The 23,250-nt window shown below is 37.7% G+C and overlaps 1 protein-coding gene across 1 annotated transcript in view; it reads left to right on the top strand.

The window, feature by feature from the left end:
* The window catches only part of LOC118813363 (guanine nucleotide-binding protein G(s) subunit alpha), a 34,468-nt gene extending 16,395 nt beyond the window's left edge, over nt 1-18,073 (top strand). The window contains exons 3-12 of the mRNA XM_036578651.1: nt 280-334; nt 1,162-1,281; nt 5,534-5,631; nt 6,261-6,315; nt 6,531-6,604; nt 9,208-9,266; nt 11,746-11,866; nt 12,006-12,136; nt 14,393-14,460; nt 16,049-18,073. Of these exons, the coding sequence (XP_036434544.1) occupies nt 280-334; nt 1,162-1,281; nt 5,534-5,631; nt 6,261-6,315; nt 6,531-6,604; nt 9,208-9,266; nt 11,746-11,866; nt 12,006-12,136; nt 14,393-14,460; nt 16,049-16,195 (928 nt within the window). The 3' untranslated portion in view covers nt 16,196-18,073. The remainder of the gene's footprint in view (nt 1-279; nt 335-1,161; nt 1,282-5,533; nt 5,632-6,260; nt 6,316-6,530; nt 6,605-9,207; nt 9,267-11,745; nt 11,867-12,005; nt 12,137-14,392; nt 14,461-16,048) is intronic.
* Nucleotides 18,074-23,250: the final 5,177 nt, after the last annotated feature.

Below are 23,250 nucleotides of genomic sequence, written 5' to 3'. Positions count from 1 at the left end.
CATATATAGAATGTAGAACCTTTGTATGTTCCATTATCTATTCTTCCCTTTTTTCCCTCACTCACACAGACCCTGTGTGCAGACCCTGTGACTTCTAATGAATGTCATGTTGAAAATGTAAATGGAGCCTTCTCTCACAGCTAAAAGAACAATGTGAACAAGCAAGAAGAAAACTCAAGCATCCTGAGCTTTGTATAATTCAGCATACTTCTTTGTTACAGAGATGGAGAACTGGTGATATTTAAATCATATCTAATTACTTTTTTTCTCTTTTTGCAGAGAGAAGAAACAGAAGATTCAAGACATCAAGAACAATATAAAAGAGGCCATAGAGGTCTGTAAATTCCAGTCTGTGGATTTTTGTGTTGTGTTTATTTGATGTTTCAAATGATGAAAATGATAGCTTGTGCTATATGTGATTACAAAGCATTTGCAAAGGAAAAAAAATCTAGGAGAGTGATGCCCAGCCACATCTAGTTACATCTTTGGATATTGTTATGCACTCAAGCCAGTGCGCACTCTTGTACCATTCTAGCTCCAAACTGAATGACACAGTCATATCAGATTATTTATTTTATCATCTACAGTAAACTAAGTAGATAATACATTCACTTAAATGCCTTTTTGCATACTTCATGTCTTTTATATGACATTTTAGTGGTGGAAAAGTCTGTACGTATTACTGAGACTGCACAGTTAGTCCTAAAATATGTCCAGTCACTAAATTTGATACAGGGTAATGGTAATTATATCTGCTCATGAAAAAAATCACATGCATTGTATGTAAGAGCTCTGGCCAATTTCATACATTTTCTGTCTTTGGCGTATGATTTAAACATACTTTAACTAGGTATTAAAATATACCTATTTGCCGTAATCACCTATGATTAATATTACAATGTTGCTTAAAAAAAATACATTTTTGCCAGACTTCTGCTGCTTAGTTTCTGTATGCTGGCATTATCTCAGTAATCTTCGTAACTCGTGCACGCACAAATCCTGCTGTTTAAACATCAGGGCATGAATTCTTGTGACAGTGGGTGCTTTTCTCCCAGGGTCATCTGCTTTGTCTTATTTAGCTGTACATTTGACTTTTCTTTGCTAATTTTACATAAATTTCCTAGTGGTCAGCAAGTATTAATCATTATGTCTTGTTTCCAGACCATCGTGACAGCTATGAATACTCTGACTCCGCCCGTCCAGCTTGCCTGTCCAGAAAACCAACGACGAATTGAGTACATTCTCAACTTATCCAGTCAGAAGGACTTTGAGTTCACATCTGTAAGTATGGCACTCTGACATTTCACAGATAAGAATGGAGCAAAATGCACAATTGAGAAATTACATATAAGACTGCTTTATATTATTTGTGACTTACTGTTAAAAATTATGTGAAGATAGTTGATGTTCATGATGATATCTAGAATGATTTGGGCAAATTACTTGGTTTATTTGAATATTTTAATTACTTTTAGTGAATGGCAGAATCTGTGCAAAAAGATGGTGAACTATGCTTATTTTGCTGATGGAAATCAGAAATAGACCAGTAAAAAGCTAGACTTACCGTGTCTTAGAGTCCAGAAATTCTCAGTTCTGATTCCAAGTGATGGTAAATGATGGAGTCAGTTCCACACAGTAATGTTCTTGAGTCTTAATTCTAAAAATCTAAATATGGAGCAAGGGTGAATGTAAGTTAGAGTAGAAATGCCGGAAATTGATGTGGCAGTTTACTTGCAGGAGACCTAGTACAATTAGTATAAAATTGCTGCGTGCGCGGGCGCACGCTTGACTGGGTGGAAAGCTTTGGATTGTTCTAAATTGCCTGCAATTGGTGAATCAACTCTCTCTTTTGCATTGACTGCCAGTCCTGCTGTGTCTGTAGTGAACCATGTCCTAACCATGTGCATTAGTGCACACATGCACACACACTGTGATATACCGAAACCATCAGAAATTTTAATTATATGGTGATATACATTTTGGCCATACCACTCACTACTGTTAGCATGCTAGTTGTGGTATAGAACATAGATCTTGCAGACAACTTTACTGGATGTTTTGATTTATCAAGATATTTACGTGATTAAAAAAAAAAACAAAGCAGAGAAATTTTTAACTGTGCTGCGTCAAGGGTGATATGTTTGTAATGATGATGAAGTAGATCACAATTAAAACATGTGGCATTGCAACTGCAGTATAGTCTTTTGGCCATATCAAGCACACATGCCTGGTGAGGTAACTGTATAGTTGTATGGTTAGCATTGCTAATGCCTGGCTTGGTTACCGTGACCCCACGTTTGCTTTCATATAGATCTTGCAAGTGTTAATAGCTGTTGCTCTGTCAGTAATATAACATCAGCGACACATTGTAGGCTCCTCAGTTCCACAGTGAAATTGTACCGACTTCAGACATCGCTGCGGAACTTTGGAAGTTTGGTTGAGACTGAAGCATACCCAGTGAGGGTACAGCTATGCTGTATTAGCCAGCTCTCTTGAGATTTTCCATATGTGTGAATTGAGTTGTTTGGGGATTTAAAGTGGAGGGGATAATGAACAGTTGGTCTCTCTTCCCCCTGCTCATTAACAGCCTCTGGGGTTTTCATAGCCCTTGGGAGTGCTCAGGGCTGCCATAGTCCTCTGGGTCAGACAGTTAGTGTTCAGGCCCCAACAGAATCGTGCACACATGCACAACTAGCTAATTGTTTACCATTTCAGATGCTTCACAGGTAGATTCTGATTGGGTATACAGATCAGCTTGGGGGGGTGGGGGGAGGAAGTAAAGCAGCTACTGCAGTTATCACTGTGTGTATTTGCATAATGCCAGTTTTTATGTGTCAGATCTATCATATTAGATTTCATGATAAAAATTAATGAAAATTTTCAGCAAGTTATTTATTTTAAAATGGCTGACATAATGCTAAGTTTTTAAAAGTGTCTTAATTATTATGTTAGGCCTGGCCTGAATAATTTGAATACTCCAGTATTCGTTTGTTACATTTAGAGCTGGTTTGAGAAGCATTTTACAGTTGCAGCACGCCATGTGCTACCCCGGGAGGAAGAAGGATGCTGGAGGCAGGCGTGACGGTGGCCACAGTCATTTTCTTTTATGTTACAAACAATATACAACAAAAAAAGGCCACTATTCAGTGTCCTCTAACCCTTAACAGACTTTTTCAATCCTTTTGCGCACATTAGCTTCTCGGCTCTCCTCATCTGCTGGTGCTCTGCTGCTCGTCTGTCTTTCTCTTCTTTCTCTTCCATCTCCACTTATTTTAAAAGTGCCCACCCTGCTGAAGCCAAACCAGCGTCAGTTAGTCTAATTACATGCAGCGTGAGCACCTAAGCAGAAAGGGCAGGAGAGCTTGCTGCTACACCTCACCACAACCTTCCCCGTTCCGCAGCTCAACCGATAGGATCAGACCGTTTCTCATGGCTTTAGCACGCAAGGCTCGGGTGCCATCCTCATGCTGCCTCTCACGGCTGTCATCAGCGCGTGGGGCTCAAGCGCAGACTTCATGCACGGTGCACTCGGATCAGACTGTCTTTTTTGAAAACAATAATATTACATTTCGTAATTTTAAGTATGTTTGTTTTGTTTTTTTTTAATCTAAAGGTTCTAGTTTTTGATTTGTAACAAGTAGTTACATATTGATGCTTTCATTTTGATGATAAATGTACCAAGTTAAAGACACAAACCTTTTACAGTCCCTGTTTAGCTGTGTGTTTTATCGTTAACTGGTTTATTGAATGGATAGGCAGGTTTATTTTTGTTAGCTGACTTTGATAGGTGACCATAAATCATCAGGTTTGGCAACTTTTTTTTTTTGTTGTTGTTGTTTTTCTGTTTTTTTTTTTGTTTTTTTTTTCCCCCCTCATATAGATTTATGGCCGCTGATAACTTCATAACTGTCTCTGTCTCCATCTCTGCGGGGATAACCAAGTGACTGAGGATGCTCTCAGCTCCTTCACATTAATATATTTAACTTTGTGTAAGCATTGGTTGCCATATCTTATCTTTAATATCTTTACTTCAGTCTTTACTTAAAGAATACTTTAGTATTCATTTCTTTATTTATTCAGAAGCTTCACCTTGTTTTTAAGCAAAACCAAAATCAGTAGCTTAAACTGCGATATGTTTAATCAGCAAAGGTAGCTTAAGGTAGAACAGTTATTGTTATGTGGTAAATGTAAAAAAAAAAATATTATAACTGGTTTAGTTGTGATAAGTTCGGTATAGGAGGCACAATAAGTTTGATAAAGCATCTCAAAAAAGTAAGTAGCAATCCTTAACCAAGTACAGTAGCTTATGACTGGGGTCCATGACGTAACTGCCTCAGAGGGGAAAAAAAATCTACTCTTTCTTTATCTCCTTTTCTTTTCTGATAATCTTACAGTCTTATAATGCGTTTAAAACTTGACAGAAGCAGATATGTTTATTGTTAAGAGATCACTATCACAAGTCTTTATGGCTTCATCGTCGAAGAGTAACTTCCACACATCCTGAAGGAACTGGAGGGAAACACAATCTTAACAACCTAGGAATTATTTTTAATGTAGTTTAGAACACACAAAATGGACTCGAATTGGCAGGGCACAAGGGCTCACATTTTGACAGAGGTAAGATAAGAGTGTAGCTCAGCCATAGTGGACGAAAACACTGATTAAAATGAAAGCGTATCTGTTGGAACATTAATGCCGCCTACTGGATGTATTTTGTACTACAGTAATATATTTAATTACTTGGTTTATCAGCTTGGTAACTTGTTTGGCTTCTGACTCCACACGCCGCTAATCTAATTATGTTACTTTGGTGTCATCTGAGGTAATCTGATCTCTTCTGTCATCGCAGCCCTTAACAATGTGTTTGTCACAAGAACATATGAGTTATCTTGCAGCCCTTATTGTAATGGAACTTTGTTCATCCATATCATATTGCCAGAAAGAAACAAGGAGACTGAGTACGCCATTGATGCAGGTGCCGACGGGCAGTGCCCTGTGTTACAGCAAGTCGGAATCAGTGTAGCATGGGGCTAGTGTAGAGAGAGGGCATGTGACCGCCCATAAAGGAGTCCTCTGTCTCCTAGACACATGATCAGGGGCCCAGGCCTGCTTTATCAGGGAGAGAGGGCGTTATCCTGGCCCAGAAAATATGAATTTGTTTTGTGTGTATATGTGCGTGACTAAGTGTATTTTGATTTGCTGTCTTGATTTAACTGAAAGTTTAGTACTTGTTGGTAGTGATGGCTAAATCTGGTTTGCCTGTGTGGCCCATTTAAAGGTGAATGCTATTTTGTTCTTGTGCAGTGGATTTTACTCTTGTTGTGAAGGACTAGGGCTGATGCCTATCATGCTGTAACTAAATATTAAAATCTTAATTTAATCAAAATAAATTACTCTTAAATACTATAAATTCTAAATGCATAGTCTTAAAAAAACATCCTTAACCATTAACTTAGTCTTAGGAACAGACACAAAAGCAGACTAAATATTCTCTGTCTTTCTCTCTTTCTCTCTCGATCTCTCTTGCTCTCAGGAGTTCTATGAGCATACAAAGACTCTATGGCAGGACGATGGAGTGAAGGCCTGTTATGAGCGCTCCAATGAGTATCAGCTGATTGACTGCGCACAGTAGTGAGTACCTAATTTGTGTTGAACACCATAATCAGTACTTCAGTATTGTATATTATCGTGTGTTGGTATTCTAAGTGAAATTAAGTTACACATCCTCTACATAGAACACACTTCTGCATATTACAGTGTTTTGCTAAATTTAACATATTTGGGGTGGCATATATTGTGGCCTGTACCAAAGGTTTGGCACGTTTTATATTTGCTAAATGTTAAACTTGCCAAATGCATAGAAATTTCGGGACGTTTAAACTTAAATGTTATGACGCTCTGTTAAAAGCTTTATATCGTATTCCTCTAAAACTTGGAATAGTTGTGCACAGAAGGTGATATACAAATTCTATGATTCTAAAAAATTCTATGATTCTAAAAAGTAAAACATTTCTGTGACTGGGTGTGTTCAATCTTCTGTCTGATTATCTGCACAGACGCCAGGTCATTACCTTATATCATCAGATGTTTATTTCTGTTTAGTGGTCAGTGATGAATTGATTGATATTGTGGTCATTTTGCCCGTTTTTGTCATTTGATATGCTGTTATTTGGAAGTAGCCATTTGAATACTTTTTTCAGATAATTTACAGATTTTATAGTTTTGATGTTTTTTCTGATTTTGCTGTTTTCATTTTTTAGCTTTTTAGATAAAATAGACATCGTTCAGCAGGGTGACTACACACCATCTGACCAGGTGGGTGACCTCTTGTGCAAGGGTTTCATGTGAACAGTAAATTAATTTGTCTTTCACAATTATTTTTTCACTTACATGTGGATTTATAGATTTTTTTTTTTGTATGAAAGTTAGTGTTTCTGGTTTTCATTCCCTACTTAAAACTGGAAATGTGACATGCCTCGTGTGTCTCACCAATTCTTTCTCTCCTTTGCCTTTGTGTTTGTGTCCTACAGGACCTGCTCAGATGCAGAGTTCTCACTTCTGGTATATTTGAAACAAGATTCCAGGTGGATAAAGTGAATTTCCAGTAAGTGACCAAATGTCGATACTAATAGAAAACGCTTTACTGCTGATTTTTTGGTTGTTGTGTATTTTAGCCCAATCTCAAGTTAATCAGCTTGTGCTGTAAGAGTTGCACATGTTTATCACAGATAATTGTCAGCTAATAGTTCATGATTGCGACGAGCCTCTTTCTTTAGCATAGTTGACTCATCTTTAAAAGAGAGAAAAAAGTCTTATATAGCAGAGACATGTTTTAATGGGATCAGAACAAAGGCTATGATATCATGAGTATAAGGCTAAACTATTTGTGGAAATATCTCATTGCGATGTTTTTGACCACCATTTCAATTTAAATTTGATTATTTCTGGTCTTTGGAATAAGCTCCAGGCCTTTTTTCACCAAGAAGTCCTGCAGATCCTTTTTTTTTTCAGCATAGAGGCTTCAATGCTTAATGTACAGTCAGATTGCCATTTTATAGAATCTGTTTTTAGGTTAAAATTCTCCACTTAAAACTGAAAACAGCTGTGAATAATATAGCATGTAATTAAAATTACAGCTTGCGATTTTGATAAAAAGATTAATTGTTCAGCCCTGCCTGAGCTTTTAGTAATCATTCACCCAACTCTGCAAAACCCAATTTTAATATTTAGTCACAAATCAAAGTGGTTTTAAAAAAACTGATTCTTGTTAAATTCAGTGGTTTAACCAGAAGTCATAGCGAATGGCATTTCAGGAATAAGAACGGTGTGTGAAAGGGAAACCAGATTTTTGTCTGTCAACAAGTGTAGGCTGGAATTTTTTTTAATGATGGCCTATAGATCCATAACGGGTTGTGCTGCATTCTCTGAAGTGCACCCCCAACTAAAATTCACATGTAATTAAACCATTGCACAATGAGATATAGTAGCGTTTCAACACGTTTTCAGCAGCACATGTTAACAAATCAAACAAGTCTAGTGCAGATAATGATTACATTTTTGATTTGAAATTAAACTATTATTGAAGGGGAAAATGCAAATATTTATATAGGGTTATCAAGTAAAATGGGAAGAATAAACTTCTTGACTGGAGCCAATCAAGTCTAACTATAATGAATAATTACCAAAAGGATGCTTGTCCTTCTCCCTTTGTTTTACGTGTCTTATCTTTGTTTGTCGTTGCTCTTGTTGTGGTTATTATTTGAAATCGATCTGATTCCACCAAAAGCATGATTAGTGGACTGACAAATCACAGTCCTTTTATACAATTAAAAATATTATATATTGTTGCAAAATTATGTTTAATTACTTGACAACGTGGATTATAATTACTGTCTCACTTTTGCTGAACGTGCTGGATAAGGTGGGGCATCTTTTAAAGCCACTGTAGTTTATTATGGTCATCATTATCATGCTTTTAAGAGCTGATGTGATGTACCACCATGATATGTAAGAGCTGTTAATGTGTTAAGTCAAAATATTATCACGGCCGATTATGTATTTGTATAGGTACCAGCATTAGGTTCTTAATGGTAGCATACCTTATTGATGTGTCATGGTATAAAGAAGCCTGCAAACATTGACACTGAGGCTTAGAGGCTTTATATTGATAAGCTATGGTGTAGAATCATGTTGCGTATAGGTCTAATTCAGCACAAATTTATTACTTCTAGCAAAATGATACCTAAACCAGAGCAGTCAGTGAAATAGCCACTATGTCATTTTAACTAGCTGGGGAAAAAAGATACCTATTCAAACAAAAAATAACTGGTTTGTGATAACTCTCAAAACACTGTACAAATGAGTTGAATGTGTTAGGGGAGAAAAGGAGAAAATAAAAGATTAAATGTGGCCTGTGCAAAAGTAATGACGCTTTTATGTGTGTGTGTGTGTATATATATATATATATATATACACAATTTTCCCAATATGTTAAATTCAGCTAATAAGCACAGATTAAGCACCAACATTTGCAGAAAGATGCCATATTTAAGTTTGTTACCTGTAGAGAAGGTGTTAACTTATTTTCGCTTAAGAAGTTATCAAACCAATGTCATTTGAGCAGGGGTGTTCAAACTATAGCATACGACTGTATATCGTCGCTGTCAGAATTAAAACTTTCTATCTCCAAAATGATAACTTTTCAGGAGAAGGCAAAAAAATTCCATTCACATTTTTTCTTAAAATATTTTGGACCATTTTCTTTTGGTTCGTTCATCATGAACTGTTTGCACAATGTAAAGGGCAACTGATATTTACAAATTACATATGAAAAGAGCCTCTGGTGCCACTTTGCATCATTTCTTCTGCTTAAAACTACAAAATGGTGAAAGAGGAAAGTGGTAGCTATTTAGTACTAATTTGAAACCAATACATATTGTGCAGTTAATTTTAAATATATAAATGATATCCAGGATCCTCTAATTGGGTCTTTTAAATTCTTATTAGAATGCTGAATAGTGTCTGTCTTTCCATGTATGAAGTATTAGAGAACAGTTATACTGCAGTTAGTTCAGACAATATGTATAGATTGTAAAACCTCTAGCATGGAATTATACAGTACAGAAGCATTTTTCACTTTGTCTTAATTAGTCGTTGTAGACAATTATTGGATACTATCATGTGTAAAATGCTTGTTTCTTGTCTCAGTATGTTTGATGTAGGTGGCCAGAGAGATGAGCGGCGGAAGTGGATTCAGTGTTTTAATGGTAAATACATCAGATGTTCTACCACTATAAATATGGTGTCTTGGGGGCAGACAGATATAAAAAATTGCAGTGGCCGCTTGGGCCAAACAGGCAGTAAATCTTGTGGCTAGAATTAGAAATGTTTGTCATATTAACATTATATTTGCAATTAAAAAGTACTCTTCAGTGCCAAAAAAAAACAGTGACACGTTGCTTTGAAAAAGGAAACATTTAATACAATTTTCACATTACAAAGAGCATTGCTGTTATAGTGACCATGGTGGTCCCACCTGCTGATCTGGTTTGCCCTGATGTTATTCAGTCAGGTTTATGTCATTAGATACTGTTTAGCTGCTGCAGTAATTAGTCTCTTAAATTACACCAGCTCATTACACAACGGATTTTTTTTAATACTTTAGTTCATAGAGTGATATTTGCAAAATTCAGCCAATGGAACAACACCTAACACAAGGGGGAACTGCTCAGCAAGGGAGACCTCCATAGTCACCACACATTAGCTATCGCAGTGGTTACAGTTAATGAAATTTGTGATTTGATGCAATTAGTTCTGTGACTGACCATACAGATTTGTTAAAAGGGGAAAAAGAATGCAAAAACATTTCCAAGGCAAGTGGCTGCTCACAGGCTCTGCAAATGTGAAAGGTAGTCATGGGCAGCAGGCAGTCGGCACTATGTATTCCTGGGATACCTATTTTTTTTTTAACCCCCCTAAGGGCACGTATTATGAAAAACAAATTTTCCTCACTTTTTTGTTAAAAAATAAAACAGTATGATGAAGTATGTAAAGTAGTGTTGGGTAGTATTCCATTTTTAATATCTTCAAACTGCCTCCAAAAATTACCGCAGTAGGACTTATATAGCGATATTTCAAAATTAAAACTAAATGTATTCCGATTTAACAAATAGGCAAATACAGTACATGATTTTCAAACCATCATTTGTTAAATGTCAAACAATCTATCAAACAATTGATAAATGATAAAGAGGAGAGAGGAGTGGTTTAGCATTAACTTTTCTAGCATGATAACAGCTCTGCTCACCACAGAACGTTTGATTCTGGCTAACTAAAGCACTGACGCAAGTTTAGCTGATGAAAAATAATGATTAAAATCTGAGTGAGTGAAGTTGAACTCCAGAAAGGTAAAATTAAACCTGCTTTGTCATGTCTGGATCTGTCGTCTGATAGGCTATATTAACGTTAGCTTAGCGAGCAGGCTACAGAAACAAACAGTGCCACCCATCACAGTACAGGCTTGATTCTTAAAATTGGTGCTCTGTTGACACAAATTTAGATGATAAAAATTTTTCAGACAGCAAAAGTAGAGTGACAGTAAGCCAAGGTTTTTGGGAGAGAGCTTAGATAGCAGGCCAAACGTGCCACGCCACAGCACAGGCCTTGTTGTTGCTAGCTGATGCTAAAATGACACCCGTTTAGAGGATAGCGCAAGGTTGAGTGACTGCACACACCACAGAACACGTTCGATTTCAGCACCAAAGAATGTGAGGTTCTGATTCATGTAGCTTTTTGCCCACTTTTTTCTGTTAGTGCCACTATGAGCAAGTTCCCACACCACCAATCAGTGAGCCCTCTAAATATAAATGGGTGGAATGTGTTTAGTTATCTGTTCAAAACATGGAATAGAATCATAATTTTGAATATCTTCATTATTTTTACAGACTTCAATGTACCATGTTACTGTCACACCGCACAACCCCAATGTAAACCCTAAAATGTACTATTTGCTCCCCAGCCCACACAGTCTATGTAGAGTAGCTGAGCTGCAAAAACTTCACCGTTTTTGTAGTATGCCAACCAACACATTTACATATGTGGTTGTATGCAAAAATTTCTTTGCCCCAGGTCGAAATATATAAGTTTTGTTGATTTTCTAAGTGCAAGTTAAAAGTGCACATGCTATACAGAGAACTCATTTCTGCACATTTTAATGTACAATTACTGTTTTATGAATTTAACACATTGGGGCGGGGAAAAAAAACACACTGTGGCCTGTGCAAAGGTTATGGCAAATATTTTGTTTTATTTATGCAAATAAATACAAATGATGCACTAAAATATGCAGAAATGTGCCATTTTTAAGTTTCTTCCTGTGGAGTGTGTTAACTTATTTTCACTTTAAAAAATCAACAAAATGTAATTTGACTGGGGGTGTTCAAAATTTGCACACCACTGTATCCACATATTCAGCCTAAAGCAATTTAGCCCCGCCCATTCATGCTGAAGTTATGAAGAGTGGTTTTTAGCCTGGCTGTGTTTTGAATGAGGCACAATACAGCACAGCCAAACAGATCAGAGGTCATAGAAGTCACATTAATTAAAACAGTCTGTTTTATTCTAAGGGATAAAGAGAGGTTGGAAAATAGTCAGGGAAAAATGAATTATGTTTTTGGTCCATAAAATCTAATCCGAGCTCCTGTGTTTCTTTATTTGCTCATTCTTGCTATGCTCTCCTGCTCTAAGATGTAACTGCCATCATCTTTGTGGTGGCCAGCAGTAGCTATAATATGGTCATCCGAGAAGACAATCAAACCAACCGCTTACAGGAAGCACTTAATCTCTTCAAAAACATCTGGAACAACAGGTGAGACTGCAAAGACTTGCAAGCATACACTTTCAATGTAATATTATCACTTACGGTATTTGTTTATCATTGTTCATTAGATTAACATTAACCTACTTTTTTTCTTTCCAACTCTTTCCTTCCCACTCTTTCTTCTTAGATGGTTGCGAACTATCTCTGTAATTCTCTTCCTGAATAAGCAGGACCTCTTAGCTGAGAAGGTCATGGCAGGAAAGTCGAAAATTGAGGAATATTTTCCAGAGTTTGCTCGTTACACCACACCGGATGATGGTGAGGCACATTTGCTGCACATAAACATGATATTGTATGCTCACTACAATGTATGTCCACAAGAGGGAGCCTTTTTACATCCAAGCTTAAGCCTATGCTTGAATAGGATAGACCAGATTTTGTGTGTAGGCTGTGTTTTCAGTTCGTCTTTTAAGTCTGTTTTATTGCTTTGGAGGCAGGATTCCCATATCACTCTTGACACAAGGACCTGTCCCTATGAACCTTATGAACCTTAATTCAGTAAATAATTTTTTACCACTACTGTGGAAGATCATTTCTAATAGGCAGTAATCCCAGTTCAGAGAATTATTCTTAGCATCATGTTGAGTTATGCTACTGTGAATCATGCTTGTTCCAGTATTCACCAGTGCTGTAGACACAAAGCAACAGGAGAGAACAGTCCTGAGTGTAAACTATAGAGAAGCGTTACTCTTCAGAATGTCGTGTAAAGTTGTGCAAGCCGTGACAGAATACAGTGGAGTGCACTAGCCATCCAAAACTTGCGGTATATTTTGTACTGTCAGTATGTTTTGCATCAGCTGTACCTGTTAGTATAGTTCATATAGTTATGTATAATACACCTCAACCTCAGTAGACTAGTCCGATTAAGACCATTCGGAATACAGTTTCTGTCTGATTGAACAAGGTGGGTAATCCTGTAAATAATCCGTTAAATAGAAGAATTGTATCCGATTACATTCCCAATCAGAAAGTTTAAGTCAAACTCTGACAGTCAGCAGAATCCATCTGTTTTGCAAACAAGCCAAGATTTTGTCCGAAAAAAAGAAATATTCAAATATTTTGACTGTGCCTTTTCTGTTGTTTCTGAAACATGATTCATTAGTTGTTGAAAGCTTGATTTTAGTATGTATTGTACTTGGCTATCTTTTTCGCATCCATGTTGCTTTCACTTTTCTTACACCTTTACAGAAAAAGTGAAAGAAAGAAGACCTCAGGAAAAGTCTGGTTATTGTTAAGATAAATCTGTGTATGAGTGTAACTTCCTAACGTGTATCTGTGCATGTCTGTCATTCATCAGCTGACCAGCCTCACAGAAAACATTTTAAAACAGCACAAATACTGCCAAATGTTTGAACTACGTCACTCGTTTTAACAGTCTTTCAAAGTGCTTAATATAATGATGGACATTGATGATAATGTAGAACATGAGGGAGGATAGTTCCACTCTGTACCTGCATTGATAAATGAGTATGTAAAAATGAGCACAGGCTAATAACGTTCTAGTATTTCAATAAAGAAGCCTTAACCCAAACCACATTAGGAATGCAGAAAAGTCAGCTACCGCAGTGGTGAAGGATGTTAATGATCTTCCAGCATAAAACTTTGTTTGCATTCCTTATCAAAGTTGTGTTATAAGCAGGGCAGCTGCTTTCCAACTAAAGACAAACTCACAGAAGGTACAGATTGATTTAGTTTTGTTTCTGTGTTGAAATTCAGAATGGCCTTTATGCGTCAAAGTTGGATAAGCTACTCTACATCTGGTTCATTAAACATTTGTACATCGAAACAAGCTGAGATTTGAGTGCAAACATATCGGTTTCAGTGTGTGGAATCAAACACCAGCCTACCAGTGCCTCATTTACATATCATTTATGTGAAGCACAGCCTAATCCATGCAGATGTTTCGGTAGGGAGCCAATAAAAAGCCAGCGTTCAGCAGCTCTTGAGCCAGTGGCTGTGCACATAGGTGGAGTTTGAGGTCAAGCAATGAGTGCACTGCTCCCCTTACTAACCAATAAGTACATTGTTGAAACGATGACGACAGGAAAAAATAAAATGTGAAAAACAAAAAATGTTAGTCTTTTTTTTGTTAAGACTGTAGACTATCGCCCTCAAATTTACCCTCAAATTTGCACATACTCCTGCTAGACGTGAGATTGATCATACAGATATGCCAAAGATGAAGCTGATGAATAACAAAACAGTCTGTGACATTTGTGTGCTCTCATTATCTGATCAGATTTGGCCGTACACCACTTTGATGAGTAAGAGCCAAGGGGTAAATGCGGATGTTGACACATTATTTCCTATGTCTTAAGTTTTATATATGCAAATATAAGTAGTTTTATTCTGAAAATTTGAATTTTAGATTTCATGCAAAGTGTAAGGTGGGTGGGGTGTTGACACTTCAGTGCTCTCTTGATTGGTGTTGCTTTTTTATTATTTGGTAAGATGTTTTATTATTTATTCTTGGAATGTGCATTATAATTATATATAACTTACCTTATTTTCCAGCATCCCCTGAGACAGGAGAGGATCCACGAGTCACAAGGGCGAAATACTTTATCCGGGATGAATTCCTGGTGAGTGGATGTTATCCCTTAGGAGTCTGGTTACCATTCGTGTTTTGTTATACATTTGATTCGCATCACAATTGTTTACATTTACTAATTATAGTAATACAGTCATATACAAACGTTTAGGTGCCATTAGTCAAAATACATTTTGTTGATTTTCACTGAATTTGCTAATTCGAGTTTGCTGAATTTAGTATATTGAGGGGTTTAAAAAAAAAACATAAAATATAAAATGTGCACAGGCTGTATTTTGTATTTTATGTTGTACTCTATGTTAAACTTAGCAAATAAGTCAAAATTGTGCACCAAAATTAGCTGAAAGATACCATATTGAAGTTTGTTAGCTATAGAGGATTTTATAGTTAACTTAGTTTCACTTAGAAAATCAACAAGACATGCTTTGACCCAGGTTGTTCAAACATTTGTATATAACTGTGCATGTAATCATTATATGTATATATATATTCATTTTTATTAATATTCAATTTCAATACAATTCCTGTTTTGTATCTATAAAGAGGAGACTCTGCAAAAAGGTAGCATTTACAGTACAGGCAGATTACACTGCATCAAATACCTTGTTCAATGAATATTGTCAAAGTTATAGTAATGGTACTGTAATAATAGGTTCATATTTTTTACTGTAAAATTAGATGCCAGAAGTGCTTTACTGTAGCAGCAAATGGACATTCTATCAAACATAGAATGTGGCCTGGGCAAAAGTTTCAGTTTTCAGATAAACAGATATGGCTGAAAAATGGCATATTTAAGTTTGTTTCCTGTAGTGGATGTTTGAACTTATTTTCACTTAAATCAACAAAACATAATTTGACCGGTGGTCGACCTTTGTACGACTGTGCCATTGTATAGCATAATTTAATGTAGAAAGTTTCACTTGGTAAGTCTCTCTTCTTTTGAGTGTCTGATTACAGTGGTGATGTACATTCATTTTTTCCACTGTGGGGTTAATACAGCTGTAGCTTAAACACTGACATTTAAGGCTTATAATACATGCATGTAACATTTTTGCTTTGTGTATTACAGTTGTTAAGTGAGTTCTTTAGTAAATTCTTAAAGCCTAGTATTATTAGAGGAGCCTGTAAGCCTGTTACCCTTTGAAAAAATAACTGTTTTGGGAAACTGAGAATACAATTGATTCATCTGATGTCTTGGAAATTGATTTTTTCATTCTTTAGAATTGTATTTTAGATGCATTTCAGCTGCAGTTTTTACTGTTATTTCCTAATTTATATATATGTGTGTGTGCGTGTACACACTGCTGTCAGCATTTAGTCTTGTGATAGTACAGTACTGCATTTAAAAATGACAGTTATTACTGTAAACAAACATTGCAGTATCAGTCTGAAACTATGAAGTAAAAATGTGTTCAGTGCATGGCTTACAAGCTTCAGTGTGCACTGCTGCCATAAGAAATATTAAACCCTCTGCTGCAAAGCAAATGAAGCACTGTTAGCTTGATGCTAACACTAGACGGGGAAATCATTGTTGGTGCTAATGGAAAGTAGCATTTTCATTTATTTTGAATGTACATGTTTTCTCCCCCTTATGTTGTCCTGTCTGTTCTCGTCATCAGAGGATCAGCACAGCGAGTGGAGACGGCCGGCACTACTGTTACCCACACTTCACCTGTGCAGTAGACACGGAGAATATCCGCCGCGTCTTCAACGACTGTCGAGACATCATCCAGAGGATGCACCTCCGCCAGTACGAGCTTTTGTGATTGGAGGATCTTCTTGAGCGACAGACTTTAAAAGCCCTTGTGATTGAAGGAGGTTGCGAGTGATGGATTGCCTAAGAGCTGATGGTCTAAAGGGAGAGGACGTGACTCACTCTCACTACCTGCTGACCTGCTCTTATGCTGGGCCCCTTATACATACATACATACATACATACATATACACACACACACAAACATACACTGTTGCCCAGGAGAACCATGCTGTCAGGGGACCAAAAAAATAAATGAAAAAAATAATAATAATAAGATGCAGCATCCATTTGACGCAGCAGCCCCATTTCAAGACAATTGACTGCACGCATACGGACTTTGAGACTAATTTAATTCATACGATCATTTGCACAAGTAGATGCAACACAGACATAGCCACAATAGCGCTACCTGACATAAAAGAAAAAAAGTTATACACCTGCAAAAACATAGCTCACATTTCTCTCGTTTTTACTTCTCGTATTAGCTCGCCCGCCGATCAGGGCGCGTGCCAAATTGCATACGCGCACATATGTGGCTAAACCCCCCGGCAGTACTGTTGACGGCTGATTTGTGACGACCCTACCCTGGTCCTGTATCACATGACTGTGCCTGGCTGTTTCCGATTGGCTGGATTGCCTCTGATTGGCTTCTGTGTTCGCCTCCTCTCTTGCAGAGACTGATGATTGCTCGCAGAATTGTGAGAGAGCAGGACAGACTGCAGAAAATAAGAAGGACAATTGAGAAATGTCTGACTTTGTCACGTGAGACTTGTGTTTAGGTGCTTTCGGAAAGATGAACTCAAAACGTCGGAACGATCACAGCTCTCCACTCCGCGTCCCCACTCCCCTCTTTGATCATCTAATTTAATGCAAATAATTTGATTGACAGCACTCTTGCCTCTGGATAAAAAAAAAATATCTAGTAAAAGAGGGAAAGAAGACTTTTGCCAATGGAACACTGCTCCCTTCTGCCATATTTCTTTTTGGTCCCTCTTTTTCATCTTCCTAGCCCTTCTTTTCCAGCCCTTGTCTCTCTGTCTCTCTCTCTCTCACTCTTTCTCTCTCCACCCCCTTCTTCTCTTTTTTCCCTGTATCCCTCTAGCTCTCTTGCTCTCTGTATCCCTCTATCTCTCCTGCCCTCCTTCCCCTCTCTCACACTCTCGCTCTCTTTCTCTCTGTATCTCTCTTGCTCTCTGTATTCTTCTATCTGTCTCTGTGTCTCTCTATTTTACTGCTGGACTATTATTCTTGTACAGACTGTAAAATGTATTATTTTGTACTTTATTGAAAAAAAACTTGTAGAAGATCCCTGTGCCTTGATCACATCACTGCGTGTATAAAAAAAAGAAACGAAAAAAAAAACAAAAAAAGAACAAAAAAAGAGCTAAAGGCGTAAGGTATGTCTCTGCGCTGTATCGCTTGGCCTCTTAGCCACCCTTCCCATGGGGAATCAGTTGACCACCCTGAGCCTGTCTTTCTCTATCACTTTCTCTCTCTTTGTCTCTCTCTCTCTCTCTGTCACTCTCTCTTTCCCCCCATGTCGCTGCTCCTCTCATGTTGTGTTACAACTTGTTTTACATCCATATTCCCCCAAAAGAGAGAAATAATTAGAACAAATATGGATGTATAAACAAACTTTTGATTTTTTCAGCTTTAATAGAATCAAAGAAACGTCACCCATTTGTGCACTTCATGTTACTGTGCATTACTGCAACTGCAATCCTGTTCCCGGGGTGGGGGTGGGGAGGGGCAGGGAATTTCCTTACTGTTTTATTTCAGTTTTAGCTTTAAGGTTAAAGGGGATGGGGTAGAGGTTGTCCAAATGCAAAACCTGGCTTGTTTCTACATTAATTTCATTTTTTCCTAACTAAAGAAGAAACAAAAATAAGTCTGTTTTGAGTCATTCTTGGCTGTCTCTCAGAAGAGAATTGTGCTTCACACAATTGTTTTCTATTTAACAAAAAACTGAAAGAGAGTAGAGGGTAGAGGCTGGTTTAAAAAAAGTCTCTTGAATGTATAGCAGCTATATATTTTTTTTAAGGTGAATTTGATGTGCAAAAGTACAGTCTAGTTTAGTGTCCTTGAAGATGTAGTGCTTACCAAGAAAAAATGTGCTAACCACTAGATGGTAGCAAACTCAAGTCAGGTTGTGACTATTTCTTCCCTCCTTTTTTCAGTTGAATGTTTGAGGTACTTTTCTCTAAGTTTGGGATCAAATTATGTGTTCAAAGCATACTTGTTATAAATGTAATATTTGTTCACAATGTAGACTCCTCACCAATCAGGGCTTATATGGTTTATTTTATGAAGTTGCTGTATGAATTATGAAGGTGGACGGTTTCAAAAGTTTGGTTTCAGTGGTTACTTAGTCAACATGAGTTGGGAGTCGTAACATATTTTCCTTCCCTAATGTGATATACAGTTTATCACGGAGGGTCTCCGAGCTGGCTGCGCATTTTCAGTCAATGATAGGTGGGGGTTTGGGAATGGGAGGTGACATTGTTATTGGTTAATGTTTCTTGCCTGCTGGTACATGGTAAAGTAATCCAAAATCAAAACATTACATATTGATGGAAGATTGAGAGAAACCAAGAATTGTGTCTTGTAAATGGTATATGACATCATGAATCATGCTTAATATGACACATGTCATGAATTAACAAGGGAAGAATGTCAGTTTTTTTTTTTTCAATTTCAGGTTGACTTTAAAGTCATGGCATAAGTCATTGAGAAGTATGTGCCAAACTAAATGGAAGCCAACATTCATGTCTGAGAACTTCATGGATTGAATTTTACCCTGAAAATGAAAGCTCAGTAAGCAGTGTACAAGCCATACTGTATAGTAGCAAGCGTTGCATAAGCCTTGATTTCTCTGTTTTCTTGTCAACATGTTCTTGACGGCAAGATCTGTATACCTAAGAACCAGTGTGCAAGGACACAGGGTTTTTCAAGCACTGTAGCCTGTGAAACAGGTCCTGCCGATTATCTAAATGCTTTTTCAAAAGAAACCTGTCATTTTTTTTAACCAGACAGCAGAAGCTTGTAAAACACATTTGATGGTTTAGGTTTTCTTCATCTTTAAACAATTACAGCTGAACACAATAAGGCATGTACAGATGGACAATAAGGCATATACAGATAATGTACTGGCAGGATGAAAAAAAGTATTCCCTCAATTGGTGTTTTGATGGTGGTAGTGGACAGCTCTAATACATCAGGCCAAAATACTTTCATAGGTGTTCACTTGGGTTGAGATCTGGTGCCTGTGAAGGCTATAGCATATGATTTACTTCATACCCTTACTCATCAAACCATTCTGCAACCCCTTGTGCCCTGTGGATAGGGGGGCGCTGTCGTGCTGGAAGAGAATAATAGTGATTAGTCAGAATAACTGTTGATTCCCAGTGACCCTTCCCTCAAAAGTTGGAAGTTGACCCAAACTGTGCCATCAAAATGCACACCAAATATTCTGCCCAACTTATAACCAATTCCACCTGCTAGCTAGGTCTGGCTGGGACATTGACCCCTAGCACACGCTTCTCCTAGACATGTGAAGCCAATCAACACATCTTTTCCAGGAACTGCTCATAATGCAGCACCATTGGACAGCTCAACGCTTAAACGAGACTGTTAACTGGTGATTCTGTTATGTCAGCTAACAGATGCCTATGTTTGCTAGCATCGTGCTTAGGGATGGGGGAGATGGAGGGCCATCCTGCTCACCCAAAGAGCAAGGCCAATTATGCTTTCTTGGTCTCCTGGTCATGGATGGCTGTGGCATCACCAGGGATCGAACTTGCAATCTCCCAATGAAAGGGCCAACGTTCAGATCTGCTACATGACATTGAAACAAGAATAATAAGACCCTAACATGGGTCAGCACAACAGGTATCTTTGCAGTGAGGGAACTCAAATTATTATATGCCCTCATGTCCAGAGTTATTGGTCTTCCATCACTGGCTTGTTCTTGAAAACTTCAGCTGCGTTTGATGTTCATTCCCAGGTGTGAAAATGCCCTCAAAGACCATCAAAGCTTAGCAAGCAATGTGGGTCACGCCAGCACCACTCCTTTGATTTTTGCCAGTGTTCTGGGTGTGTTTGGTGAGCCCTTTTAGGCTGAATTCATGCAGCCTTAGAAGAACCTTCAAAGATTTCATTCAGACATTTCCTGCTCAATGATATCTAATATCTGGAGTTTCCATTTCAGCAGATGTCCACTCAAGCTTGAGGACTGAGTCCTCCAGCTAGCTGCCCATTGGCAGGAGCACTTAACTCAGGCAGAATTTCTTGAAGCCAGGTTACTCTAATGAAGAAAAGTTCATTTTTGTTCTCATATTGAAAAAAAGTAGGACTTATAAATTTGAATAATTAGTTTATAGAATGATTTCTGTGCCTAGCATCACGAAAACACCCTTAATGTGAAAAGAATATGATTGCTCATATTTTGAAATGTGTCTCAATCAATGTAACTCAAGAGTTTAGTAGTACAGTTTGTGTACCCTTACACTGTGGGTTTAACAGCACTTTGATAAGCAAAGGATCAGAGACCATCCATCCACATCAGAGCAGAAGACTTCAGATCGACCCACAGGTCTTTTGCTGGGTTTAGATAAGGGGACTTGAAAGGTCATTTTAAAAGATTCCAATTCTTGATTCTGTGGGCACTGAGCAGTTTTATATGGCTATGGAGGATTACTTTGGTTATTGTCTTGTTGGAAGGTTCAGTATTAGCCTTGTCCTGGTTCAAAATACTATGTAGCTTTAGTTTCTTAAGAGACTGGAGAGTGTAACCGTAGTGCCGTGTATTTATTATTGCCATAGATAATGTCATACAACAGTTAGTTGCATCATTCTGCTGAGCACTGGTTGCTGTGATGCTTTCTGCTAAATGTTAGTACGTTGCAACTTCACCATGTACAAAAACAGAAAACGTATATGTAGGAATACCTTCCCTAAGATGATATTTGACCTGCAGCCTGAAGAAGAATATAACAGCTGGCCTGCATCTAATTCCTAACCTACCTTTGCCCCTAAGCTAGCTTTTCGGCCTCCTGCTGTGATAGAACAATAAAACAAACTGGAAATTAACGGAATACAATTCAGCAAACTGAAATGTCTTACAGACTCACTGAACAAAATGACATTCGGGTGAATCTGACAAGTACCAAAAAAACTGAGCTGAACCTGATAGTGACAGTTTTGTTGCTCTATCTGTAAGCACGGTTTAGTTGGGTTGTATGTTGGGCTTTCGTTGGATATTTGACTTTCCTCTATTTCTCATGAAATAAACATCCAAAAATGATCAATCCTACATTTTCTCACTCCTGAAAGACTACAACCAAATATATTTCAAAAATATCTATTAAAATTCAAAGCACATAATGATCCGGGAACACGGATTATGGACGCTTTAGTCATTACAAGAGGTACTAATGGTTAGCTGCAAAGCAGTTGTTACTGGTGCTCAGCAGAATGATACAGTTTCTGTGGGGAGAAACATAAGTAAAACCCTTCTCAACCAGTCAGATTGTGCCATCGGAGCTAACTTTTCCCAGTTCTGTAGAGTCGATGATGTAAAAATGGGATTTCCACCTATTTTTGCATATTTAAAACTTCTGCATAATTAAACAGGCAATTTCTTTTTCTAAGTAATGGCTTCCTGACAGCTGCACTTTCTTTCAGACCTATAGTGGTGTTGTCTTCTCACAATGGAAGAATGAAGAGAAACACCTGTGGGTTTTTTCAGATCTGAAGTAAGACTGGAGCTATTTATGAGTGGATATTTTATAGCTGACAATTAACAGTGCTAAGGATGCCAGCATATAATACGATGAAAGAAGGAGTAACATCAAAGTCTAGTGATTCACACCAGTCAGAGTATAGATATTTAGCCTGATAATGCCTCTGCCTGCAGGATGCAGTTTGAGGTTCTCCATAAGCCTTTATATGGCAGTGCTAGAATGGTTCCACATGATTTCTTACAATCTTGTTGATGTTTTGGCACTTGATCTGCTTCTGCTTTAAGATGCAGTGGAATCCATGAATTTCAGACAGCAGCTATGGGTGATGGTGGATGAGATGAAACAACCTTAGTGGGAATTTTGCATTAAGCTTGGACTTATAGGACCCTAGAAGTTGTCGTTTGGTTGGGTTCAAGCTTGAAATCTAGGAATTATACTGTAGATCCTTTCTTCCATTCATGTCCAACGAGAAGAACAAAGTCCTTTATTTTCTCTGATCCTCTCCTCAGTTCATGTTATTCATTTTGTTCATCCATGAGATATTTTTGGTAGGCTATTCTTTTATTACCATTCAGAAGAAGGCCAAGCAAACACAGCAGTCTGTAACTGTATGTGAAGAATGTTCAGCAGTGTTTTTCAAGTTTGGCTTGCAAGGTTTATGCCAGGGACACGGATAGGAATGCTGAGGCCTGAGATAATTGATAATTAGATGATAAATTGAATCAGATTTTCAGATCATTCTTTCTTATTGCCTGTGTGGGGCTCCAGAAGTGATTAGTGCAGTCTGGAGTAGAAATGAATGGATCTCTAATTTGTAGCAAGGTCCATCTGTGTCCTCAAAATATGACCTACAAAAGTGTGTCCCCTTCGACAAAAGATCAGTTCAGTTCAGTTATGCTTTTAAAAATAACAAGTACATTCTGACGCAATGATTTCCTCTTTCAGTAAACGGGCTCTCTGTCCTCTTTAGAAAAGAGTAGAGCACAACCTAACAATGGATTTGGCTGAAAAACTTAAAAGATCTGATCAAGATTTTAAATACAAGCAACCTACACATCTCTGCTACAAATGAAAACTTAACCCCTTAGAATTCCAGGCTTATTACATGCTTAGGCTTATTATTCAGTAACTACAGGCACTTCAATGCAAACTGGCTGAACTATTCTTAGGTTATAAAACTTAGCGGTTTCTGACAGGCCGTGGCCTTTTAAGGGGTTAAACTTTATTTGGAGCACCTGCAATTTGTGAACAATTCAGCCGAAAGCAGCCTGATTGTACATGTTACAAATTACCCCATAAGTGGAGCTGGTTGTAGCATTTGCTA

This window comes from Colossoma macropomum, unplaced genomic scaffold (genome assembly GCF_904425465.1).
Source record: "Colossoma macropomum unplaced genomic scaffold, Colossoma_macropomum, whole genome shotgun sequence".
NCBI lineage: Eukaryota > Metazoa > Chordata > Actinopteri > Characiformes > Serrasalmidae > Colossoma > Colossoma macropomum.
The sequence above is the reverse complement of the archived record's forward strand: the minus strand, read 5'-3'. Positions and strand labels throughout refer to the sequence as shown.